The sequence below is a fragment of the Nyctereutes procyonoides genome, unplaced genomic scaffold, assembly GCF_905146905.1.
Source record: "Nyctereutes procyonoides isolate TBG_1078 unplaced genomic scaffold, NYPRO_anot_genome, whole genome shotgun sequence".
NCBI lineage: Eukaryota > Metazoa > Chordata > Mammalia > Carnivora > Canidae > Nyctereutes > Nyctereutes procyonoides.
Window position 1 is genome coordinate 21777596 of NW_026575117.1, and position 22048 is coordinate 21799643.

General features: G+C 52.3%; 1 protein-coding gene across 1 annotated transcript; it reads left to right on the forward strand.

Annotated features, from left to right (window-relative positions):
* Positions 1–204: 204 nt before the first annotated feature.
* Positions 205–21320, forward strand: SLC26A9 (solute carrier family 26 member 9). The gene is made up of 20 exons (XM_055333809.1): positions 205–403; positions 3115–3254; positions 3377–3487; positions 4139–4314; positions 6448–6612; positions 7184–7336; positions 7646–7728; positions 8480–8627; positions 8934–9047; positions 9268–9345; positions 10084–10179; positions 12050–12156; positions 12808–12877; positions 13181–13273; positions 13406–13519; positions 13819–14100; positions 15135–15189; positions 16313–16458; positions 17887–17958; positions 19168–21320. Exons 1-20 carry the CDS (start codon positions 279–281, stop codon positions 19213–19215), a joined length of 2376 nt encoding a protein of 791 aa, XP_055189784.1. The 5' UTR covers positions 205–278; the 3' UTR covers positions 19216–21320.
* The last annotated feature ends 728 nt before the right edge of the window (positions 21321–22048 follow it).

The following is a 22048-nucleotide window of genomic DNA, read 5'->3' on the forward strand; positions in this document are numbered from 1 at the left end:
ACAGGTATGGTGTGTCAGCCACGTGCTGGGCGCCAAGCAAAACAGCCAGGGCAAGTGTGTGCATCATCAGTGCCTGGGAAGGAAGGCCACCAGAAGTGAGTCTGGTGGAAAGACCTGCAAGCGGGAAGGGAGGCACCTTGCTGGGTGGGGGCGGGGAAGACCAGAATAAAACCCTGCTGTGGCCAGAGCTAGAGAGAGAAGGCCCGAGCTGGGCTGGCGAGAGATGCCCCTCATCTTCCCCTCCTCTGCCTCTCCCAAAGCTTGTCAATGCCCCAGACATGAGCCAGCCCAGGCCCCGCTACGTGGTAGACAGAGCTGCATACTCTCTCACCCTCTTTGATGATGAGTTTGAGAAGAAGGAGCGGACGTACCCACTGGGAGAGAAACTTCGCAATGCCTTCAGGTAACATGGCCCAGAGCCCAGACATCTCTTTCCTCTGCTTCCCACCAAAATCCTTTCCGCACCAGGGTATGGTTCCTGTACTAGTACCACTAAGACAGGGCTGGGGGGAGCCCTGGGGAGGGGAGGCTCAGAACCCCCTGACTTTAAGATCCTACAACCTCTCCTGTACTGACAATCACCCAGTGTGGGTGTGGGGAGAGGCAGCAGGGACCTGCCACGGCTTCACAAGAGTTGTAGGGCATCCCCAATCCCCTGCAGGAGGTCTTGCCATAGTCTCAGTCCACTCAAGTCTCCCTTAGGTTCTTAAGCGAACGCTAGATGGGCATGCCACCACATGGGCAGGTGGGAACATCAGAGCTCCTACTGCAATGCCCTGTTCCCTCTTGATCAAGAAAAATCTGAAGCCACCACCACTCCATGCACTTTGTCCTCTTTCCCTCCTAGATGTTCCTTTCTTCTCCTGATCCAGAGACTGATCAAAGGCAGCCCCTAAATTCCTGGGCTCTCCTAAAGGGTACCTACCAAGATACGGTCCTGTCAGGCCCCCGGATCTTTCCACTCTCAGATCTCTGGGACTGTGCTGGTGGCTAGTGAAACCTCAGCTCCAACGAGGGGGCTTCATGAGGTGATCTGTATCCATACTCCAGAAACCTGAGGCTATGAGCTTCCCCTTGCCCCTTCCTACACTTCTGGCAGACCTTGCTCAGTCCTGGCTGTGGGCTGGCCTGCTCTTCCTCACTCCCCTGGGGAAACAGCTGATTCAGTTACCTGGATTGAGGTCACTGGCAATGGTTGAAGTGGAGCTGCAGGTGGAACTGGTTTAGGTTGGGGGAATCACCCACTTGAGTCTTCACCAAAAGCCCTGGTCCAACCCTACTCCTCCTGGGAGGCTCCATTTCTGCCAGGTTACACCAAAGCCTTGGGTATTTGGTGTCCAGATGCTGTACCCACAGCTGTGCTCCTTGGCCCGTGAGCTCTGCCAGCCTTAGTTTCCAAGCAGTTTAAGTTTGGATTGTTTCTGTACTGGAGGGATGAGGGTATCTGCTATCATCCTAAAAGATTACAGATTAAAACTGTAAAGTGATGGAGGGAACTAACAATTCCCATGAGGCTGGCATTGAGCCTTAAATGGTGCCTGACACACAGAAGGTGCCTCAATAAATATTTGTTCAACAAATGAATGAATGGCTAGAAAGCTAATCCCTCTGTCCACTTCCCTCTTGGGTTCTGGAGCCTCTGTATAGGTGTTTGGCATCTGTTTCCAGCTCTTCTCTCAGGCTTCAGATTGCCTTGCCCAACACAGGGCAGGCTTGCAGGTAAGGCTGGTATGAGCCCTCGGGAGGATTGTTAGTCTCCCCCTAGTCAGCTCTCTGTTCTCGAGCCCCTGACACAGACAAACCTGAGCAAGTTCCTGCAGGGCTGGCTCTCCCTTAGGACAAAGCTTTTGAGATGCTTTAAGCTTTTTCTCACCAGTCCAATGCCCTGTCCACCGTCCCAAGGATGGGAGAGGCACCCCTCCACCCCCAAGAATGGTGATGATAATACCCTTCCCCAGAGTGGTGGTTAGGACAGAAAAATCTGTCCAGGCTCTACAGGGTACAAAGCATTGTCTGTGTTAGTTTTACTCTTGGGTGACATCCAGGGGACCCAGTATCAGGGAAACTATTGTTGAACAACAGCAAAGAGCAGGAATTGGTGCCGGCAAGGAAAGGAGGCCTAATCAGAACAGGCCAGTGAGTCACCAAATGGGCCCCAGAGTATTTGAATTCCCTCAACTGGGAGAAGAAAAGCAAATGCCCCCCACCCCCTCCCAGTCATTAATCCATGAGCTGTCACCCTAGAGTTTGTAGGCCCTTGTTCCTACCACTCCTGAGTTTCTATGAAAAGACCTCCAGGTGTTCAACAATCAGAGAAGGAACCAACTTTCCCCACCCTACATTGACAAACAAACAGCTCCCCCATTCTTTCCATCCTGATGAATTAACAGTAGGAAGAACTCCAGCATTGGAGTCTTCACACAGGAAGGCCAGTGGGTCATCAGAGGCAGGGACAATCGAGCCTTCTTTGGGGGTAAGTGCTAAGAAAGATGGCAGCAGCCTCTACTCTGACTGGGTTTCAATACCAGCCCACTCTTGCACTAATTCATTCATTCATTTATTCAGCAAATATTTACTAAGCACCCCAGTGCAATGTACAGGTATACAAGATGAACAAGAGAGCCAGACTTTTGGCCATGGTGGGGTTTGCTGTGCAGTGAGAGCAATAAAGAGCAACTAATTGCAACCCAGTGTGCACACCAAGCTGCAGGAGCCCAGACCTGGGTTCCCAGGCCTGTTTGCCATCAGACGGGAGGAAGGTCATCTGAGATGGGGGATGGACCTGGCAGCTTGGAAGGCTAAGCGACCACAAAATCCATGCCTTTATGCCAGGTCCTGTGGACATCCCAGATGAGCAGCCAACTCCAGAAGACCCCCAGTTAAAGCCCAGAGCATGAGGAAGGTTCTCTAAAGAAAGCCCTTGCCTTTTCTTCTGTGTCCCCCACATACTGCACCATGTGGGAGCTCACTGAATTCTGAATGAATGAGTGAGTGAGTGAGTGAATGAATAAGTGAATGAATGAATGACCAAGAACAAGATATTATAATTCCTCCCCAACTCGGAGTCTCCAAGTCATGCAGTGCCAGCTGGAAGCCTGTCCTCTTCCCCTCCAGATGTTCTTCAGCCAAGATCAAAGCTGCAGTGTTTGGGCTGCTTCCCGTGCTCTCCTGGCTCCCCAAGTATAAGATCAAAAACTACATTATCCCCGATCTGCTGGGTGGACTCAGTGGTGGATCCATCCAGGTCCCACAAGGTGAGGGGGTCAGTGTCCTTGGTCGGCTTGGCCTTCTGCTCTCCCCTCTTCCTCTCCTGGTCCCCTATGACCTCCGTAACCCAACCATGCCCCTGAGCCTACAATCCCTTTGTCATCTGCAGGCATGGCATTTGCTCTGCTGGCCAACCTTCCTGCCGTCAACGGTCTCTACTCCTCTTTCTTCCCCCTCCTCACCTACTTCTTCCTGGGGGGTATCCACCAGATGGTGCCAGGTAAGGCCTCTCCCCTCTCAGCAGGCAAGGTGACCTGCACCACAGGGACAGGTGGTGTGGCAGAGGGGCTTTGGGTGTTTTCCATCTACATTCTCCTGGAGTTGGTGCCAGTTGGTCCCAAAGGGACTGTCACCATGAGTATCTGCCCCAGGTCTTCTGCGGCCTTAGAGAAACCACTTAGCAGCCGTGAGCCCGGTTAGGTTAGCCTTTCCCGATCTGCCTCCCTCCTTGGAATGTGGGGAGGATCCTGTGGAATGGAATGTGCTATGTGCCAGAAAGTGCTGAACGGATGTGAGGAATTACCGAGTCACTCTCAGGCTGGTCCCTGCAGGGACACTTGGAGCTCTCTGGTGCTAAGTGATGTGGAGAGAAGGGGCCTGGTCACAAGGCCTGTTTCTGGGCCTGGCACTGCTTGCATTTCCAAGCTCATTTCCTGATGCGTCCAATGAAATAATATTAACAGCTGATATGAAAACACCCCGAAAGGCCAGGTCATAGTTACCCATGAGTGGTTGTTGTTTTGCGGAAGAAGAACGTTGGGGGTGTGGGGACCCATCCCTCTGGGGGCAGGGAGGCTCTCCTGGGCCCCTCTCTGTTGTCCATAGGTGTGGTCCAAACCTCTGACTCTTGCTGACTGGGTGGGCACCACAGGTACCTTTGCCGTTATCAGCATCCTGGTGGGTAACATCTGTCTGCAGCTGGCCCCAGAGTCCAAATTCTCGATCTTCAACAATGCCACCAACGAGAGCTACGTGGACACAGCGGCCATGGAGGCCGAAAGGCTGCATGTGTCAGCAACGCTGGCCTGCCTGACCGCCATCATCCAGGTGAGGGAGGGCTGCGTCCCTGTCAAGGGCCCCGCCTCGGGAGAGCATCTTTCCATCCTGCCCCCACATCATAACCCCAGTTCTGACATAAAAGCTGATGGAAACCTCTACCTCCTCCCACTTCCCCACTTTCAGGGCCGCAAAAGACCTTGAAAAATCAGCATCTCTCCTCACCTACTTCCAGCAGGGTCATTAGACCTGGTAAACTGTCCTGAGTTCAAGACTGCCTGGAAGGCTCACGGTGTCTCTCTACCACCCTCTCCAATGCCCATCCCTCTGTCGGCACAGTCCTCCTATTTCTCCAACATCCCTTTTCCCCTCCAGCCCCCTCTGCTCCAAGCCACAGCTTTGCATCACTTGCACAATTTGCAAAGGACTCTGCTGGCGTTTTGGGGGGGGGTTGATTTTTGTTTTTTTTTTATTTATTTATTATTTACGCTAGTCATACAGAGAGAGAGAGAGAGAGAGAGAAAGAGAGAGAGGCAGAGACACAGGCAGAGGGAGAAGCAGGCTCCATGCACCGGGAGCCCGACGTGGGATTCGATCCCGGGTCTCCAGGATCGCGCCCTGGGCCAAAGGCAGGCGCCAAACCACTGCGCCACCCAGGGATCCCGGGGGGGGGGGTTGATTTTTGTTTTAAGATTTTATTTATTTGAGAAAGAGAGAGAGCACGGGCAGAAGGTAGGAGCAGAGGGAGAGGGAAGAGCAGACTCCTCGCTGAGCAGAGACCCTGATGCAGAACTTGATCCCAGGACCCTGGGATCATGACCTGAGCTGAAGGCAGACGCTCAACGATTGAGCCACCCAGGTCCTCCTCCACTAGGTTGATGAAGGAAAACACTGCATAGGGGAACACAAGAGAGGGAAGCAACCCCTCTGGGGTTGCTTTTTTTTTTTTTTTTTTTTAAGATTTTATTTATTTATTCATGAGAGACACGGGGGCGGGGCGGGGGGAGAGAGACACAGGCAGAGGGAGAGGCAGGCTCCACTCAGGGAGCCCAACGTGGGGACTCCATCCTGGGACTCCAGGATCTTGCCCCGGGCCGCCTGGGGCGGAAGGCAGGCGCTAAACTGCTGAGCCACCCAGGGATCCCCCAGAGGATACCTTTAATTCGTTCATTCATTCAGTTAATGTTTTTCATTGCTTCACTATGCCAGGAACTGGGTAGGCCTTAGGGGAAAGATAAGTAGAGAAGAGGCCTAGTTCCCGGGAGCTCCCAGCCCCGCAGAGGAAGTAGCCATGTCAACAGATAAACCTGTAGGCTCTGAGATAAGCAGCATAATAGAGCTATGTTCACCTGGCTGTGGGAACACCGGAGAGTCAGGGAAGGCCTCGCCTCACAGAGGAGGTGACGTTTGACCTGAGTCTTAAAGGATGAGTAGAGGTTGGCCAGGAACCAAACAAATGAGGCACAGAAGGGCAGTCCAGGTGGAAGGGATGAGCCCCCAAAGCACTGAGGCCCAAGAGTGGGACTTCACCAGGGAATGACAAGACAAGAAGTTTGGTGTGGCTGGATAGCAGGAGGCTTTGGGGGCAATGAGCCAGAGAAGGGGCTGGAAAGGCAGGCAGAGGCTAGACAATGAAGTCTCAGGTCTGTCCCATATACAGCGGCTTTGGGTGTGATTGGAAGTTTATAAGGACCACTCAGTCCAGAGAGAAGAGAGGTGGGAGGCAGATTGGAATCAAACCAGGGGGCCTGTCAGGAGACTATGCAGAGGCCCAGGCAAGACTCACGAGGGCCGCCACCAGGGTGGTGCACCGAGATGGGGTAGACTGACGGAACATTGGTCAGGAGCTCAAAGCGCTTGGTGGTAGACTGGATGTATGGGTGAGGGAGGGTGACTCCCAAGTTTTTGGTTAGGCAGTTGGGTGGACGGCGGTGTCATCTGCTGAGAGAGGAAAGACTGGGGGAGAGGACCAGGTTTAGTTTTCAGATAAGAAAACTGAAGCCAAGAGAGGAAGTGACAAAGAGGCCCATGCCCCAAAGTCAGCCCAGTAGAGGGCCAGACAAGGTCACACAGGGCTCCCCTCCCCAGGGAGCCAAACTGCATGAAGCTCCAGCCCATTGTAGGTCAGGCAGATGGGGAAGCCGCTGACCCTTCTTGGTCCCCCTCCCACCTCTCTCCTTTCAGATGGGCCTGGGCTTCATGCAGTTTGGCTTTGTGGCCATCTACCTCTCGGAGTCCTTCATCCGGGGCTTCATGACAGCAGCCGGCCTGCAGATCCTGATCTCAGTGCTCAAGTACATCTTTGGACTGACCATTCCTTCCTACGCAGGCCCGGGGTCCATTGTCTTTGTGAGTCTAGGAACACACCCCTGCAAATGGGGAGGGGCTCAGGCAGACAGCCAGTGGGGTTACTGTAGTAAGAAGTCATGAGCTCCTCCTTCCAAGATGCTCATAAACAAGGGCTGCTTGACCTTTTGTTCGGAGAGGATTCCCAGGAGCTTCCCACTTTGGGAGGGAGGGTGAAACACATGGCCCTGAGGGCTCACTGAGGTTCTCTACGGTTAATCCCTGCAGGAAAGGAGATGTACAGTCTCCATCAGTTTCCTGATGTAGCGCCTCAACCCCTCCCTGCCTGGGAAGTCCTTTCTTATGTCCAATCTCCCTCCCTCCTCCTGGAACTTAAATTCTTTCTAGAGCAAGAGAAAGAGAATCAGCATTTCCATCCGGGCACGAGCTCTCAGCTTGCCCTTTGGGAGAGGGAGGTGGAAGAAGGGGTGCTGTTGGTGACCAGGGCCCGAATTCTGCTTTGGTGTCCCTCCATTCCCATTGATGACATCCTTCCACTGTGTTAGACAACCAAGGTTGGGGAGAGTATGGGAAGAAGAGGTGGGAGCCACAAGCATGATGCTCTCTCCCCCAGACCTTCATTGACATTTGCAAAAACCTCCCCCAAACCAACATCGCCTCGCTCATCTTTGCCATCATCAGTGGCATCTTACTGGTGCTGGTGAAGGAACTCAACGCTCGCTACATGCACAAGATCCGCTTTCCCATCCCTACAGAGATGATTGTGGTAAGGACCCTGCCTGGGGCTGGGGTGTTGGGGGCCAGGATGGAGAGATCATGAGAAATAGAATTCGGCTCCAGTCAAAGCCAAGGGAACCCCTACCTACCTTCACCTCCCCCTCCACTGGCAGCCTGTAGAACAAGAAGTTGGGTGAATCCATTCCATCTCCCTGTACATGGCTCCTAGTCTTCTTGCTCCTTGGGTTGCTCCCCTTCAAGGAGGCAGGGGAGTGGGATTTGGGATCCCCAGAGAAAAGGGAGTCTTGGGAGAGACTGCTGCCCTGCTGATCCACATTCTCCATTTGGGGATTTGCAGGTGGTGGTGGCAACAGCTATCTCTGGGGGCTGTAAGATGCCTCAAAAGTATCACATGCAGATCGTGGGAGAGATCCAACATGGGTGAGTCCAGGTGGTCAAGAAACCTGCTGCCCCTACTGCCATCCCCCATGAAGGCCTGGGCTCAGAGACCCAGATAAGCCAACCTCTATGAAAGAGCATTGTAGACTCTGTGACACTGACTGAATGTGAATGATTCCTATTACTCATTACGGAAGAGAGCCGTGCCATCAGCCAATGCTAGCTGTGTCAGGAACAGTGAGTCTGAAGTGCCACACGCGCCCCCCAAAGTCTCATTTACTGGATGCTGCTAAAGCAAAGCCTCTCTGAGCAGCCTTTTTCCAGCTCTTTGCCTTGCTCTGATGTGTTGGCTCTTTTCATCCCTGTGGAAAGGAAGCTATTAGCATCCACAACATGTATGGAGCATCCACTCTGTACCAGGCACCACACTGGGCCCTGGGAGGGGTTGGGCGGTGCAGGGTTGGAGTGGAGTGGCGGGGGCGAGGTCAGGGAGCGGTGGTGGCTGTGGATCTGTAGTGACCATAGAGTCCAGAACCTGAACATGAACAAACGAGGCCCTGCCACTTACCCTGTGACCTTGGACAAGTGAGATTCTATATCTTGGCTTCTGCTTTGTCAATGGGAGTGACAGCAGCTGCCCCACAGTGCTGTACCAAGGGCTCAGATGATAAGGGGTAGTTCCTGTAGACCCTGGCACACAGTGGGGCCTTGTTGGTCCCTGTGCATTGAGGAAGGACTTGCCCTGCCTCTTCTCACACTTTTGGGCCCTGCCTCCTCCCTGGCTCCCTGGCAGGTTCCCCACTCCGGTGTCGCCTGTGGTTTCACAGTGGAAGGACATGATGGGCACTGCCTTCTCACTGGCCATCGTGGGCTATGTCATCAACCTGGCTGTAGGCCGGACCCTGGCCAGCAAGCATGGCTATGATGTGGATTCTAACCAGGTAGGTCCAGCCACAGCTGGTAGGGCCAAGCAGAATGGGCCAGGTCCCACAGAGGCCTGGCAAGAACTATCGTGGGGCACTTCGGGCTGTGGTGAGGAAGGTGCCTGCCAGTGAGGAGGAGGGGCTCTGACCACAGAAGGGTGAATTCTGCTGGGTTGGGAGTGTCTGGCTTGCTAGCAAACGCTAGGGTCATTCTCAAGTCCTAGGCCCAATCAAGATCCAGTTTGCATGGAGGACGAGGTTTGATCTATACCTGCTGCCCTTCCCCCAGTGCTCCAGCCTCCCATCCCGCCCCTGTCCCCACAGGAGATGATTGCCCTGGGCTGCAGCAACTTCTTTGGCTCCTTCTTTAAAATCCACGTCATTTGCTGTGCTCTCTCTGTCACTCTGGCTGTAGATGGAGCTGGAGGCAAGTCCCAGGTAAGTGCTATACCAGGGGGATGGGGGAGGAGGGCAGAGGGTGCCCAGCGAAGCCCGGGCACCTGCAAGCCAGGCCAGCTGCTTCTCCAACCTTCCTCTCCCCTCATGAGTCTCCATTCCACCATTCCGCCATCAGATCCTCCATTCCGCATCTATTGGAAACCAACCAAGAGCGAGAATTTCATACCTGTGCCCTGTTCCCAACTCTTTCTCTGAATAGGTGGCAAGCCTGTGTGTGTCGCTGGTAGTGATGATCACCATGCTGGTCCTGGGGTCCTATCTGTACCCTCTCCCCAAGGTAAGATTGCAGTGCGAGACTCCAGTAAGAAAAGTCCCTAAGGGATGCCTGGTAGCTCAGTGGTCCAGCATCAGCCTTTGGCTCCGGTTGTGATCCTGGGGTCCTGCAGGGAACCTGCTTCTCGAGTCCTGCGGGGAACCTGCTTCTCCCTCTACCTATGTCTGTGCCTCTCTCTCTGTGTCTCATGAATAAATGATTAAAATCGTAAAAAAAAAATTAAAGACAAGAAAATCCCTAACTGCTGTGTAACCCTCTACAGGTAACAAAGCGCTGACACTGTCGCACTTTGTCCTAATCACAACCTGTGAAGTAGACAACACAGGTTTTACTTTCCTCAGTTTACAGGTGAGGGAAACTGAGGCTGAGAACGTCTGAGTGATCTGTGGCAATACAGCTCACCAGTGCAGGGCTGGTCACAGACTCCAGCCTTCTGACCTCAGGGTCAATCCCCCCATCATCAGCATTGACAAGTGCTTGTGAGGGCCTGACTTGGAAGGCTCTGGGCACCGGTGGTTTGAGGGAAGAGGGGAGGGCCAGAGAAGGGCCAGGAGGGGCATCATGGCCTCGTGCCTGCACTCTCCAGCCCTAAGATGGAGTGCTGAGATCTGGGGACTCTGCCAGCAGAGATGTTCTGGAACTGCAGCTCTGTCCTGCTGGCCACCAGGGTCAGGGGTGTGTAGGAAGGGGAGGGAGAAAGAGACACTGCAGGTGAGAAAGAACAATGTTCTGCTTCCCCAGTCTGTGCTAGGAGCCCTGATAGCCGTCAACCTCAAGAACTCTCTCAAGCAACTCGCTGACCCCTACTACCTGTGGAAGAAGAGCAAGCTGGACTGTGTAGGTATTGAGTGGCCTCTGGGGACCCCTTCCTGCCCCTACCCTGTCCTCCAACCCCACAGCCCTGTCAGTTCTTCTGTTGGTGATGCCTCTGCTCTGCGGCTCCCTAATTAGCACAAGCAGCTGTTAAGAGCCCAGGTTTTAGAGAGAGACATCCTATGTTCACATCCTAAGCCAACTGTTCACTGGCTGTGTGGCTTGGCCCCCAACTAGCAAGTCCCTTAACTTCTCTGGGTCTTGGCTTTCTCTGCTGAGAGCTAGGTCTCTTATACTCCTTACCCCCCTAGGGTTGTTTATGAGGAAGACATGGGATAGATAATACAAGGAAGGAGCGTGTTGTCTGAATTGTGTCCTAGGTTCAGTAAAACTTAGTGATGATTATTTTCATGATTTATAGTTCCCAAAAAAAAAAGCAAAAAGAAATCACTTTAAAAACAACAACACGAAACCCTTAACACATAAAGCCAGCGTACCAGGATTTTGAGTAAGTTTCCAGATTTCTCTGGAGTTCTATTTCCTCCTCTGTAATGGGGATGACAGTCATGGCTTCATCACACACTGGTTCTGAGGATTAAATGAGATCATTTGGGAAAGCACCGTGCAACCATACAACACTCAGCAACATGACTGATTGTTATGATTAGTCACAGTCCCAACACATCTTGCATCGGACAATAGTATTAAGGCTACCAGGCACTGATGACTCTGACAACAATGCCCATTTAAGCTCCACCGTGACCTATGAGAGAGGATTTACTGATCTTCTTTCAAGGTGATGAAACCAAGGAGCTCTGGGCTTGGGAAGAGCAAGCAACTCTTGATCTCTGGGTCGTGAGTTCAAGCTGCACGTTGGGTATAGAGATGACTTGGACAAATAAAACTTAAAAAAAAAAAAAGATAATGAAACCAAGGATCAGAGAGGTTAAGTAACTTGTCAAAGGCCACAAAGGTAGTACGTGGTTAGAGCCGGGATTACAACCCAAACCTTAGATGGCAAACCTCTGGGTGGTACTGTCTCCTGGGGTTCCCTGCATGGTACACGAGTGAAATCCTTACAGCCAGAGATCTGGGGTCCCCCCAGTGAGTGATGAGGATAGGGAAAAATAACAATGTTCCAATTCCCACCCCAATGATCTGCTTTTACCACATCCCAATAATCCCCCCACCATGTAAATCCTGATATTTACATCGTGCTTTGGGCTCCCATCTGATCTTCACAGTTCTCTACGGGAACGTGGGCAGATTTGTTTCCTTTAGAGGAACTGGGGGGGACTATAAAGGACAATCAAGGGGGAAACTATGAAAACTGCATCCAGTCCTGCCTCGACCCACACAACCAGACCCTAGGCTGTCAGGCTGGGAAGACCACTGAGCATGCATCTGGAACACACAGCCTCCCATTAGTGGAGAAGGGAGCTCATGTTTGTTGAGTGACCACTGGATGCCCATCAGTAGGCTAAGTAGGACCTTTAGGTGCCTTAGCTCTTTAATCCTTTCATGAAACAGGTGTCATTACTCCCCTTTTATGGATCAGGCAACCTGGCTCACTTAACTAGTAAGTGGAAGAATGAAAGTCTGAACCTGGGCATATCCGACCCCTCATGCCCTCAGCATGCGCCATGCTGTCTCCCTGTGTGGGTTGGGTTGCCTGCTAAAAACCAAGCACGATCACCACCCACACTCAACCTAAGGGAAATACTCAAGCATAACCAGAGCATCAATATGTCAGACAGTGCAAAAATGCCATGGAAAGGGGGAGGGTGAGTCTGAGGTTGTGGAAACAGAGAATGGCCTTGGCTACTCCAGGAAGTCCTCCCCAAAGAGGCAGCCTTCTCCCCACGCCTGCCCTGACATCTCTTTCTCCTCACAGTGTGTCTGGGTGGTGAGCTTCCTCTCCTCGTTCTTCCTGAGCCTGCCATATGGGGTGGCTGTGGGCGTTGCCTTCTCCGCCCTGGTTGTGGTCTTCCAGACTCAGTTGTAAGTAGCAGTTTCCCACAAGGCACAGCAGTGGGGCCCCTCACCCAGGCTGGGCCGACAGACCGCCATATCCTGAAATCCCCAGAAGAAGCCCTCATGGGCTCCGAGGGCTGGGGGCCAAAGTAGGAGAAAAAGAGGAGGGTAAGACCCCGAGTCTGTCCAAAGGCATTGCCAGTCCCCAGACCAAGGGGGACCCTCCCAGGGGAATACCAAACCAGAGACAGATGCCATGTCCTTCCTATAAGGTTAAGGAATACAGGCCAGGGGCACCAGAGGAAGAGGGTTCAGCCCGGGGCAGGGAGGATGATCTATGTTAGGGAAGCCCTGTCTTCTCTTCTTGAGAGTTCATAACCAGGAGGTGGTGACTTCAGGGCCACCTAAGCTTGCTGCCTTGTGTATCGCACCTCTCCTCTGTGCTGAGGCCCAGGCTGGGAGCTATGTCAAGGGCCTGCCTGTCATCCTTCTAGTTCGAGCCCAGCCACAGGCCACCAGACATGTGTGTCCAGTGCAGAACGACCAACACAACATGCTTGGGGATAAAGAAAGGACCCCATTCCACTCTGCTTCTGCCCCAGCTCCCACCCTGTCATCCTCCTAGGCCCATTTGCTATTAGCATGCTCTTATTTTTTTTCTTTTCTTTTTTCATCCAGTCGAAATGGCTATGCTTTGGCCCAGGTCATGGACACTGACATTTATGTTAATCCCAAGACCTATAATATGGTAAGTAATCCAAACTTACAATCACTCTCTTTTGCCCTGTTCCCACCCCCAAATAAAAGAAGGTTGAAAAAGGACAAGGCCATTGGGGCACCTGGGTGGCTCAGTGGTTGAGCATCTGCCTTTGGCTCAGGGCATGATCCTGGGGTCCCAGGATCGAGTCCCGCATCAGGTTCCCCGTAGGGAGCCTGCTTCTCCCTCTGCCTGTGTCTCTGTCTCTCTCTGTGTCTCTCATGAATAAATAAATAAGATCTTTTTTAAAAATAAAGACGTTGCTGCCACCTGAGTTCTGTCTCCCTGCCACAGGTCCGGGAAATCGAGGGGGTTAAGATTGTCACTTACTGCTCCCCTCTCTACTTTGCCAACTCAGAGATCTTCAGGCAAAAGATCATTGCCAAGGTAGGGCTCAGATCTTTGGTGACCAGAGGGGCTGAGCAGAGAGTCACCAGAAGATGGGAGAAAGGGGGCTGGGAGGCAGGTCACCTCCAAAGAGTATGGAGGTCCGAACTGCTATTGGTTCTCTCCCTACAGACAGGTGTAGACCCTCAGAAAGTACTGCTGGCCAAGCAAAAATACCTCAGGAAGCAGGAGAAGGGGAAGCTGATGCCCACACAACAGAGGAAGTCTCTGTTTATGAAAACCAAGGTGAAGTGATGCTAGGAACAGCCTACCCTCTCGGTGCCTGCCCCCTGGTGCCCCACTTTCCAGCACCCTTTGAGGCAAAGACATAAAGTCTCTGCAGCCCTTGCCTGGTGGCCACTGGGCGTTCTTCTCCTTGGGTGAGGGGATGCCAGCTGCTGGGGGTAACCAATGAGCCCCATGGCCCCTTCTCATTTTCTGGCTAATATAGGTTATGGCCCATTTCCACCTGCACATTCCCTGCACCTGCCTCAACTATAGCAAAGTTTGATTCAGCCTGACAATTCCCTGCCACCCCCCTCCAGACTGTCTCCCTCCAGGAGCTCCAGCAGGACTTTGAGAACGCCTCCCCGACTGACCCCAACAACAACCAGACTCCTGCTAATGGCGCCAGCGTGTCCTACATCACCTTCAGCCCTGACAGCTCCCCAGCTGCGCATTGTGAGGCACCAGCCTCTGCTGAGACCCCCAGTGAGCCCAGTGAGATGCTGGCCAGCGTCCCACCCTTTGTCACCTTCCACACCATCATCCTTGATATGAGTGGGGTCAGCTTTGTGGACTTGATGGGCATCAAAGCCCTAGGCAAGGTGAGGCCCCAGGCAGAGGGAGTGGCTGGCCCGCCCTCCACCCCAACACCCTCACCCCTGCTCTCCCACACTCCCTTTCCTTGGAGCCCTCGTTTTGACAAGATGAGGGAGGAAGCTCACCAAGGAGCATTCCCCAAGATGTGACCAGGATAGGCTACTCTCTGCAAAGCAGGCCCAGACAGCCCAAGATGATGGGTGGCCAGACAGGGATACCAGGGGGATAGTCGCTGTCCCACCCTCCCTTAGTACCCCTCTCTGGCGGAGGCCATCCCAAGTTCCCTCTCAGGCCACCAGGAACCCATCCAGGGTCCTCCAAGTAGAGTCCAGCTTGGCCCTGGTTCGTGCTCCTTCCCACGCTCACCCAGACACTCCACCATCAGCCAATACCAGCCAAGTGAGAAGAGAAGGAGAAATAACACCAAGGCAGTCCATTTATACCTTGAATAAAGGTATCCGCCCATCTGATAACTTTTCAGCACCGCCTCCAATGGTAGGGAGTCAGCAAACTTCAGAGCTGGCTCAGATAGAGGCAGTCCAGGAAGACCGAGAGGTACAGAGAGCATATAGGCTGGGTATCATCCAGAGAGCATCAGCCGGGTACCCGAAGGCCGCATCCCCAACCCCGGGCTCAGCCTGCTTCCCTGGCCTCGACCCCGAGTCCATGTGGGCCTCTATCCTCCCCTACTGCTTCGGCCTGACGCCACAAAGTCAGGAAGGAGGTGGAATCTGGGAATCTAAGCTACTGAGAGGAAAGATCTGACCCCATAAGAAGGGGCCACAGGGTCTTTAAGTGCCCGGCTCACTGGCATAGCCCCATTTCTGTCCTGCTTTCCAGAAAAGCCGACAGCCAACACTCCAGGGAGAAGTGGTGTGCCTTGCTGCTATTTTTATCTTTGGCTGCCAGGGCTCTTGCGGTTGCTTATTTGTTTGGCTTCCCCTCTGAAGTGCGTTTTGTGAATCACTTTTGAGACCCAGTCAGAACATTCCTTTCCTTTTGTCTCCCTGTCCCAATACCCTTCCCTCAACACTTCCAGCTGAGCTCCACCTACGGCAAGATCGGTGTGAACGTCTTCTTGGTGAACATCCACGGTGAGAGGAGGACCTGTAGAGGACCATAAGATCGGGGTTGGGAGGGGAGGAACAGGTTGGCAGAATGGGAAGGTGGAGATGAGAGCACCTGTAACTGCCCCTGCCACTGCCTGCTCCTAAGTGCTTCAAGCACAAGTCAGAGGAGACCGTGGCCAGATTGTGTAAACGCCCTAGCGGCCTCGGCCTCGGTAACAGGGTCTAACAGGGTCGGGTGAGGGGCTGGCATCTCAAAAGGCCAGCTGGGATTCCAATTGCCCCACTACTGATTTGCCTGTATCCTTGGCCAAGTCACTTCATGGATAGGGGTCACGTTCCACTTCTGTCAAATTAGGAGGTTGACTAGGTGTCTTTGGGGATTTCCTCCAAATCCGCAAGCCCACAAATGAGCATGAAGCACACACGCACTATAACCGTCTGGGGACCACACAGGCACACAGTTTTATATACTCAGACCCCCACGGGGTGCACATACCCACCCTGCAGGCATGTCCACAGGGCACATCATTAACACATATGCAGAGTCCGGGGACATGGACACACAGACATATGACAGAATGCGAAGGCCTACATATACCCCACTTCCTGCAGAAAGACAGAGCCCTCCCAGGGGCCTGCCCAGCTTCAGTAGGAGCCTGAACAGGTCCCGAGCTCTGGACTCTGCTCGCAGAGAGAACCTGAAGGCAGAGTCGGTGGGCTGCTCCCGCCCTCACCGCACAGTCCTCAGGAAATCATCTCTAGCATTTGGGAAAAGTAAGGCTGGAGGTTGAGGGAGAGGTCTAGAGAAACAAGAGGAAGAATGACCCATCGGGGATAGAATAGAATTGACAGCAGCCTCCTCACGGATGGTTTAGCTTTACCCTCTCAAACCCCACAAAGTACCGACTCCCCGACTCAAACTGCTTCCTTCTGCCCTGGGCTGAGGGTTTCGCATCCCCGAGCTCACGTCGCCCTCTGCTGCCCACGATTGATACTGCAGGGCCCAAGGCTGGGCCTGTCCTGTGGATGCCCCAAGGGCCCAACCCTCAGGCTCTCTCTCCTCCCCTCCCTTCCCTCTCACCCTCCCCTCTCCCCCAGCTCCAGGCCTCAAGGCTGTGATCTTTCTGAAAGGCTTTTCTCCCTCCAGCCCAGGTGTACAACGACATCAGCCACGGTGGTGTCTTTGAAGAGGGGTGTCTAGAGCGCAGTCACGTCTTTCCCAGCATACACGATGCTGTCCTCTTTGCCCAGGCAAATGCCAGAGAAGTGACCCCAGGACGTGACTTCCAAGGGGTAAGGTCCCTGCACCTTAGGTCCCCGGGGCACTGAAATAGCAGGACCAGAGGCATGAGAAAGAACACTGGGGAAGGTGTAGGTTCTAAGACCAATTCTGTCACTTAATTTTTCTGAAACTGTCATTACAGAGTCCGTTGTCTGTGGAACGAGCACCCTAAGTTAACATCACCTACTTCACGGCATTTTTCTTTTACTTCTGTTTGCAGAGTGACTGATAATTATGCCTTTTATGTCACTTGAAAGCTCTTTGCGTACTGTAAAATCTTTAATCTTAATTTCCAAGTCACACCAGCCCTCAAAGCATATTAGAGAATGCCCTGTACTCTGGCATGGTTTACCTGCCCTCCTCCTTCACACTTTCTACAAGAGGCTAGGAGCAAGGGAGAGGAGTAGGCCTGCCTGTTTTAATTTAGCAGATCTCAGAGATTTCAGACTGGTGATGGATGAAGAGGGCTGCATCCAAGTTTTGTCTCAGTTTCTTGACATTTAATTTGCTAGCGCTAAGTGTATGCAAATGAGCTACAAATAGAGAAAGCTGGAGAGGCAGAAAATCTACCCCCCACCAGGGTCCCTGCCTAGGCCTCTCCGGATGCCCCCCCTCCACTCCCAGGGCCCCTCCCAGCTCAGCCCCTGCCTTTGGCCTCCTAAGACTTTGTGCCCCAGCCCTCCTCATATATAAAACCTCCCCTGCCCTGGGTCATGAGAAAGGCTTCTCTGGCCCTGGAGCAACCATTTGCTCTTTGCTATAAGAGGCTGATGAAGGTGAAGCCATCTGTTCTAAGTGCTGAAAGACTGCCCAGGAAAACACAGGGCCCTGGCGCCTGCCCTTCACACTTAGAGAGAACAACTGTGCAGAAGCAACAGGCATTCTGGCTTTACAAGCCTTGTCCACCGAGCAAAAAGAAGGAGATTCTGGAAGAATCCTTGCTATTTGTTATTGCACAAATAATGCCTGGGTATTATGGTTACATATTTAAAGTAATTTGTGTACATAGAATATATTTATGTTTACCTATTACAAATTACATTCCTATATATAAAAGTACACACACACCCCTTTTCAATAGCATGGTGAGGTAGAAAACCTGCAAAGTGAGTTTGATTATCCTACTTTTACAGATGAGGAAACAGATTCCCAGAGAAGGGAAGTGGATTCCCCAAGGTCAGGCGGCCAGTCAATCATCCTTGTTGGCTAGGCCGACCTCCCCTGCCTCTAAGATGCCCGCAAAGGAGGGCAGACCCTAAGGCACCCCTCTGCTGTAAGGGGCAGGCCACCCCATGCTACATTTTGTGAGGTAGACGAGGGAGGGGAGGGAAGAAGCAAGATGGTGAGTCACGCAGCAGAAAACACAGGGCCCACCCGGAGCTGCCAATAGCACCAGACTGAGTCACTCAGTTATGGAGCTCCTCCTGCACCCTTTCCAGGCTCCATCGGACCCCGAGCTGTCCTTGTATGATTTGGAGGAGGACAGCCCCAGCTACTGGGACTTAGAGCAGGTGAGTTGAAGGGTGGGGGTACAGGTGGGGGGCCAGGAGCGGGAAGAGACCCTCCCAAACCCAAGGTGCTCCCTGGGCTCTCTCCCCACCAAGCCAGAGTCCTCACCTTGAAGGCAACAACGTTTCTCTCTCGTCTCCTTGTAATAGCAGATCCTAATTCTTCTCACTCTCCGAAAGGCATCACGGCGGGAAGACCCTGGACGAGGTTCTTGAGAACTAACATTTATTCTTAACTCCGAGCCACATCCACACATGGTCTTCAACAGACACAGAACAGAACACATGGGGCCCCAGTCTCTCTCATTGTAAAATAGGGGACGTCTGGGTGATACCTGCCCCATCTACCTCACAGGAGAGGTGAGGGATTCATTTGTTCCTTCATCAATTCAACAGATAGGTAATGACGGCTTACCTGGCACGGTTCCAGGTGGGGCATACAACATATTCCTGCATGTGAATACTACATATGAACACTACATGTTCAGGTAGGGTCGGATGAATTCCAAGGGTACAAATATTATCGCACCGAGACAGCTCTTAAGCACTAATGGATGTGCTAGTAACCCCATAGGGCCCTGTCGTCCTGAAAGGAAAACTCACACTACCCCAATGCCCTGAATTACAAGAAACCCAGATGACTAAGTGGAGGGGAGTCTGGCTTCGGGCCCAGAAATCACATCTCACTTTGTACCTCGTCTCATTCCTTCTGGGCTTGAGTTCCATGTCCTCTGAACATGTCTCTGGGAGTGCTGATGGTGTGTGGGAGACATTAGGAAGGAGAGCTGGAGCTACGAAGATTTGGCAGATGCATTTCTGTGCTCCTGTGGCATCTCCAGCACACTCCAAAAAACTGGGGTAGGCTCAGAATAGCTTATCAGAGCAAGCAAGGCCTTACAGCTTGTCCGATCTCTCCCTTCACGTCACCTAACAAAGAGAATGAAGCCAAAAAGGAGGACAGACGCGTGCTCACGTGCCTAGTAGAGGTGATCTGGAGTAGATTCCAAGCAACTTCTCTTGTCACCTCGGTACCAGTTCACCTCTTAGGCTGACCCCACCTCTCCCCTGTTCGTGCACACACTCCACTCACACACACTCTTGAAACTCCCTCTGGCCAGGGGCTCACAGGGTCACCTCATGGATACAGCCACCATCAACTCGACAAGTCTAACTCTCTGCCTTAACCTCCCCTGTCCTCCCATGGCCCTGCAGGAGATGTTCGGGAGTATGTTTCACGCAGAGACCCTGACTGCCCTGTGAGGGCCCAGCCAGCCCCGACGCTGCCTTCAGAGTACATGGCCTCTGGGACCCCCAAGAAGAATGAGCCTGGGGTCATGAGGAGTGGCACGTAGAGGAGACCACATGTCCACCAAGACCTCAGCTCCTCCTTCCCCTCCCTCCCCTACCCTCTTCTCCTTCCTCTGCCTCCCTCCTGGCATCTCTAGAGCCAGCCAATCTCAGCAGCAAGGAAAGCCACCTCTTCACCCTCCTGCTGACCCTCAGGGCCCTGGCCAGAATGAGAAAGCCTACTGCTCACCCCACTGCTCCCACCCAGGCCCTGCCCAAGGCAGCTGATGGGACCCCCACAGCCCCGACCACTGACTTGAAGAGCGAGCCAAGAACAGAAGGGAAAAGTATGCCCCTGCTGACCTAGCATGCCTAGGCCCTTGGGCCTGAACAGCTTGGTGTCAGATGGTGTCAAGCCATCACAGGACACAGGGATGAACTTGCTTAGGACTCTGTGGCTTGCCCCCTCCAGCTTTCCCAACTGTGCAAGAAGCTGTGCACTCCTTGGACCATGTGCTCCTGACAACCCAGGAGTCTCGGTCTTGATGACTGTGACTCCTTCCTCCTCATCTCAAGGCTGCTGGGACCTCCACTGCTATTCGGCACTTGAGACTCTAGCTTAGGGGGTGGCCAAGGCCCTCAAGGCCACCAGAGCTACCTCCCAGGGGCAGCCCACCAATGCAGCCGCCCCAGCCTCTGAAACATGATCTCTCCCCCTGCCTTCAGGAGCTGCTCCCTCCTACTTGAGACCTGATAGGAATCCAAAAAGGACAGGGTGGGTAGGTACCAGAATCCTCTGGCAACCAAGTAACAGATGCCAGTTATTCTGCATAAAAGCTTTTGGGAATCCTTCCTTGTACTAGAGACTTGGAAGGGGAGGGGGTGCTAGGGCCAACAGGGGGGATCTGAGCCCTGCCGATCCCCTGACTTCAGAAATGCCTCCCCCACTTAGGAAGACTGCCTTGTGCTTTTTCACTTGGTAAAGAGCCAATGATTTTAACTCTCCCTCATCAGCTTGGGGCCTGAATCCCTCAGCCCGGCAGGGGAAGAAGCCCCCCGAGGGCCAGCCACATCTCCTGACTGGGTGCAGAACGTGGCAGAGGGCTGATTCAGACTGGGGCTTCCTCCATGAGCTTCCTTAACAAACTCAGGACCTGAAGTCATCTTCTCCTAGGACAGATGAGATGAGGGGTATATTCTTCATGTACATGAGGGGGTAATAGAGGAACTCTACTGCTGACTTGAAAATAAATAGGTTGTATGTGCAAGCATTTGGGGAAATTTCCATGGAAGTACACAGAAAACCTTTTGGTCTTCCCCCACTGCTCCTCCCAAGCTCCTTCAATTCAATGACCCTGCCCGACAGGTTGGGCTGGCCCAGCCTGAAGAAAAACCATCCCAAATCCTAACTTCAGCCTGACCTGTGTTGTGTGTCTGTGTGTTGAGTGAGCCCATCCGCTAGCAAGTCTTCTTAGAGTTAAAGGAGAGAGTGCTGGCAAAGAGCCAACAGATTCTTGGCCTACAAGCATTGCTTCTCTGTGATTTCATTATGCCATCTGGCTGCCAATGGAACTCAAAACTTGGAAGGCAGAAGACAATGTTATCTGGGATTCACTGTGCCCAGCACCCAAAGTGCCAAATTCCAGGAGGACAAGAACTTTAGCCAATGACAACTCATCCTCTCCTACTCCACCTCCTCCAAAGCCCAACTCAGGCCCAGGAGGTAGGGCAAGGTCACGGAGCCTCAGACATCCCAAGGAGAAGTGTCCTTTGAACCAAGTGTCCAGACAGTGGAGGTAAAATTGGAAACACACGGGGTAGAGGGAGACTTTGAAGAAAACCTCGCTGTTGGAATATGTTGAAAAGAACACAAGCAAATTTAAACAGACCACTCTCTGGACATGACTGAGGCAGGAAAGGAGGGCAAGGTAGTGAAATAATCCAGAATTTCAATGCTTTTGAATGTTCTTAGTGATACCGACCTGTGACGATGGGATCCCCGGGGAAGCCCGGGACTTGAGATATTTGTGTAATTTATTTAATTTAAACAGCATTCTCCTTTTGTTCATTTTGGTAATAAAGTGATTTTGAAATGTGAACAAATGCATGTGTTTGGGTGGGGTTTTTTTTTTTTAAGATTTCATTTATTTATTCATGAGAGACACAGAGACACAGGCAGAGGATGAAGCAAGGTCCACGTAGGGAGCCCGACATGGGACTGGATCCAGGCATTCCAGAATCATGCCCTGAGCTGAAGGCGGTTGCCCAATCGCTGAGCCACCCAGGCATCCCGTGTTTGGGTGGTTTTACAGCAAGGCAAAGCAACTCACCTCCAGAATAAGCTGGCCTTGCTATGCACTGTCCTAGAAGGAAATAACAGGCAGCTAAGACCAATTCACCGACACGGTGGAAGATTGCAGGACACTTCTCTCATGGTGGATAAATCATATGGATTAAAAAAAAAATAGTATGGTATGAAAGAGTTAAATAACACAGCAAACAATCCTGATCTGGCAGACGTGTTGAATTGTGCACATGCCATTAAAATTTATACTTCTTGAGTACACATGAAATGTTTACAGAAGTTGATCACCTTATAGGCTCTAAATCATTTACCTCTCAACAAATTTCAGAGAATAGGTATCCTTCCACAGTCTCTGGCCACAATGCATTGAAGCTACAAGTCAATAACAAAAAGATAACTTGCACAAAAAATAATGCCTTTAGAATTTTTTTTTAAAGATTCTTTTTTTTTAAAGTCTTTTTTTTTAATTTTTATTTATTTATGATAGTCACACAGAGAGAG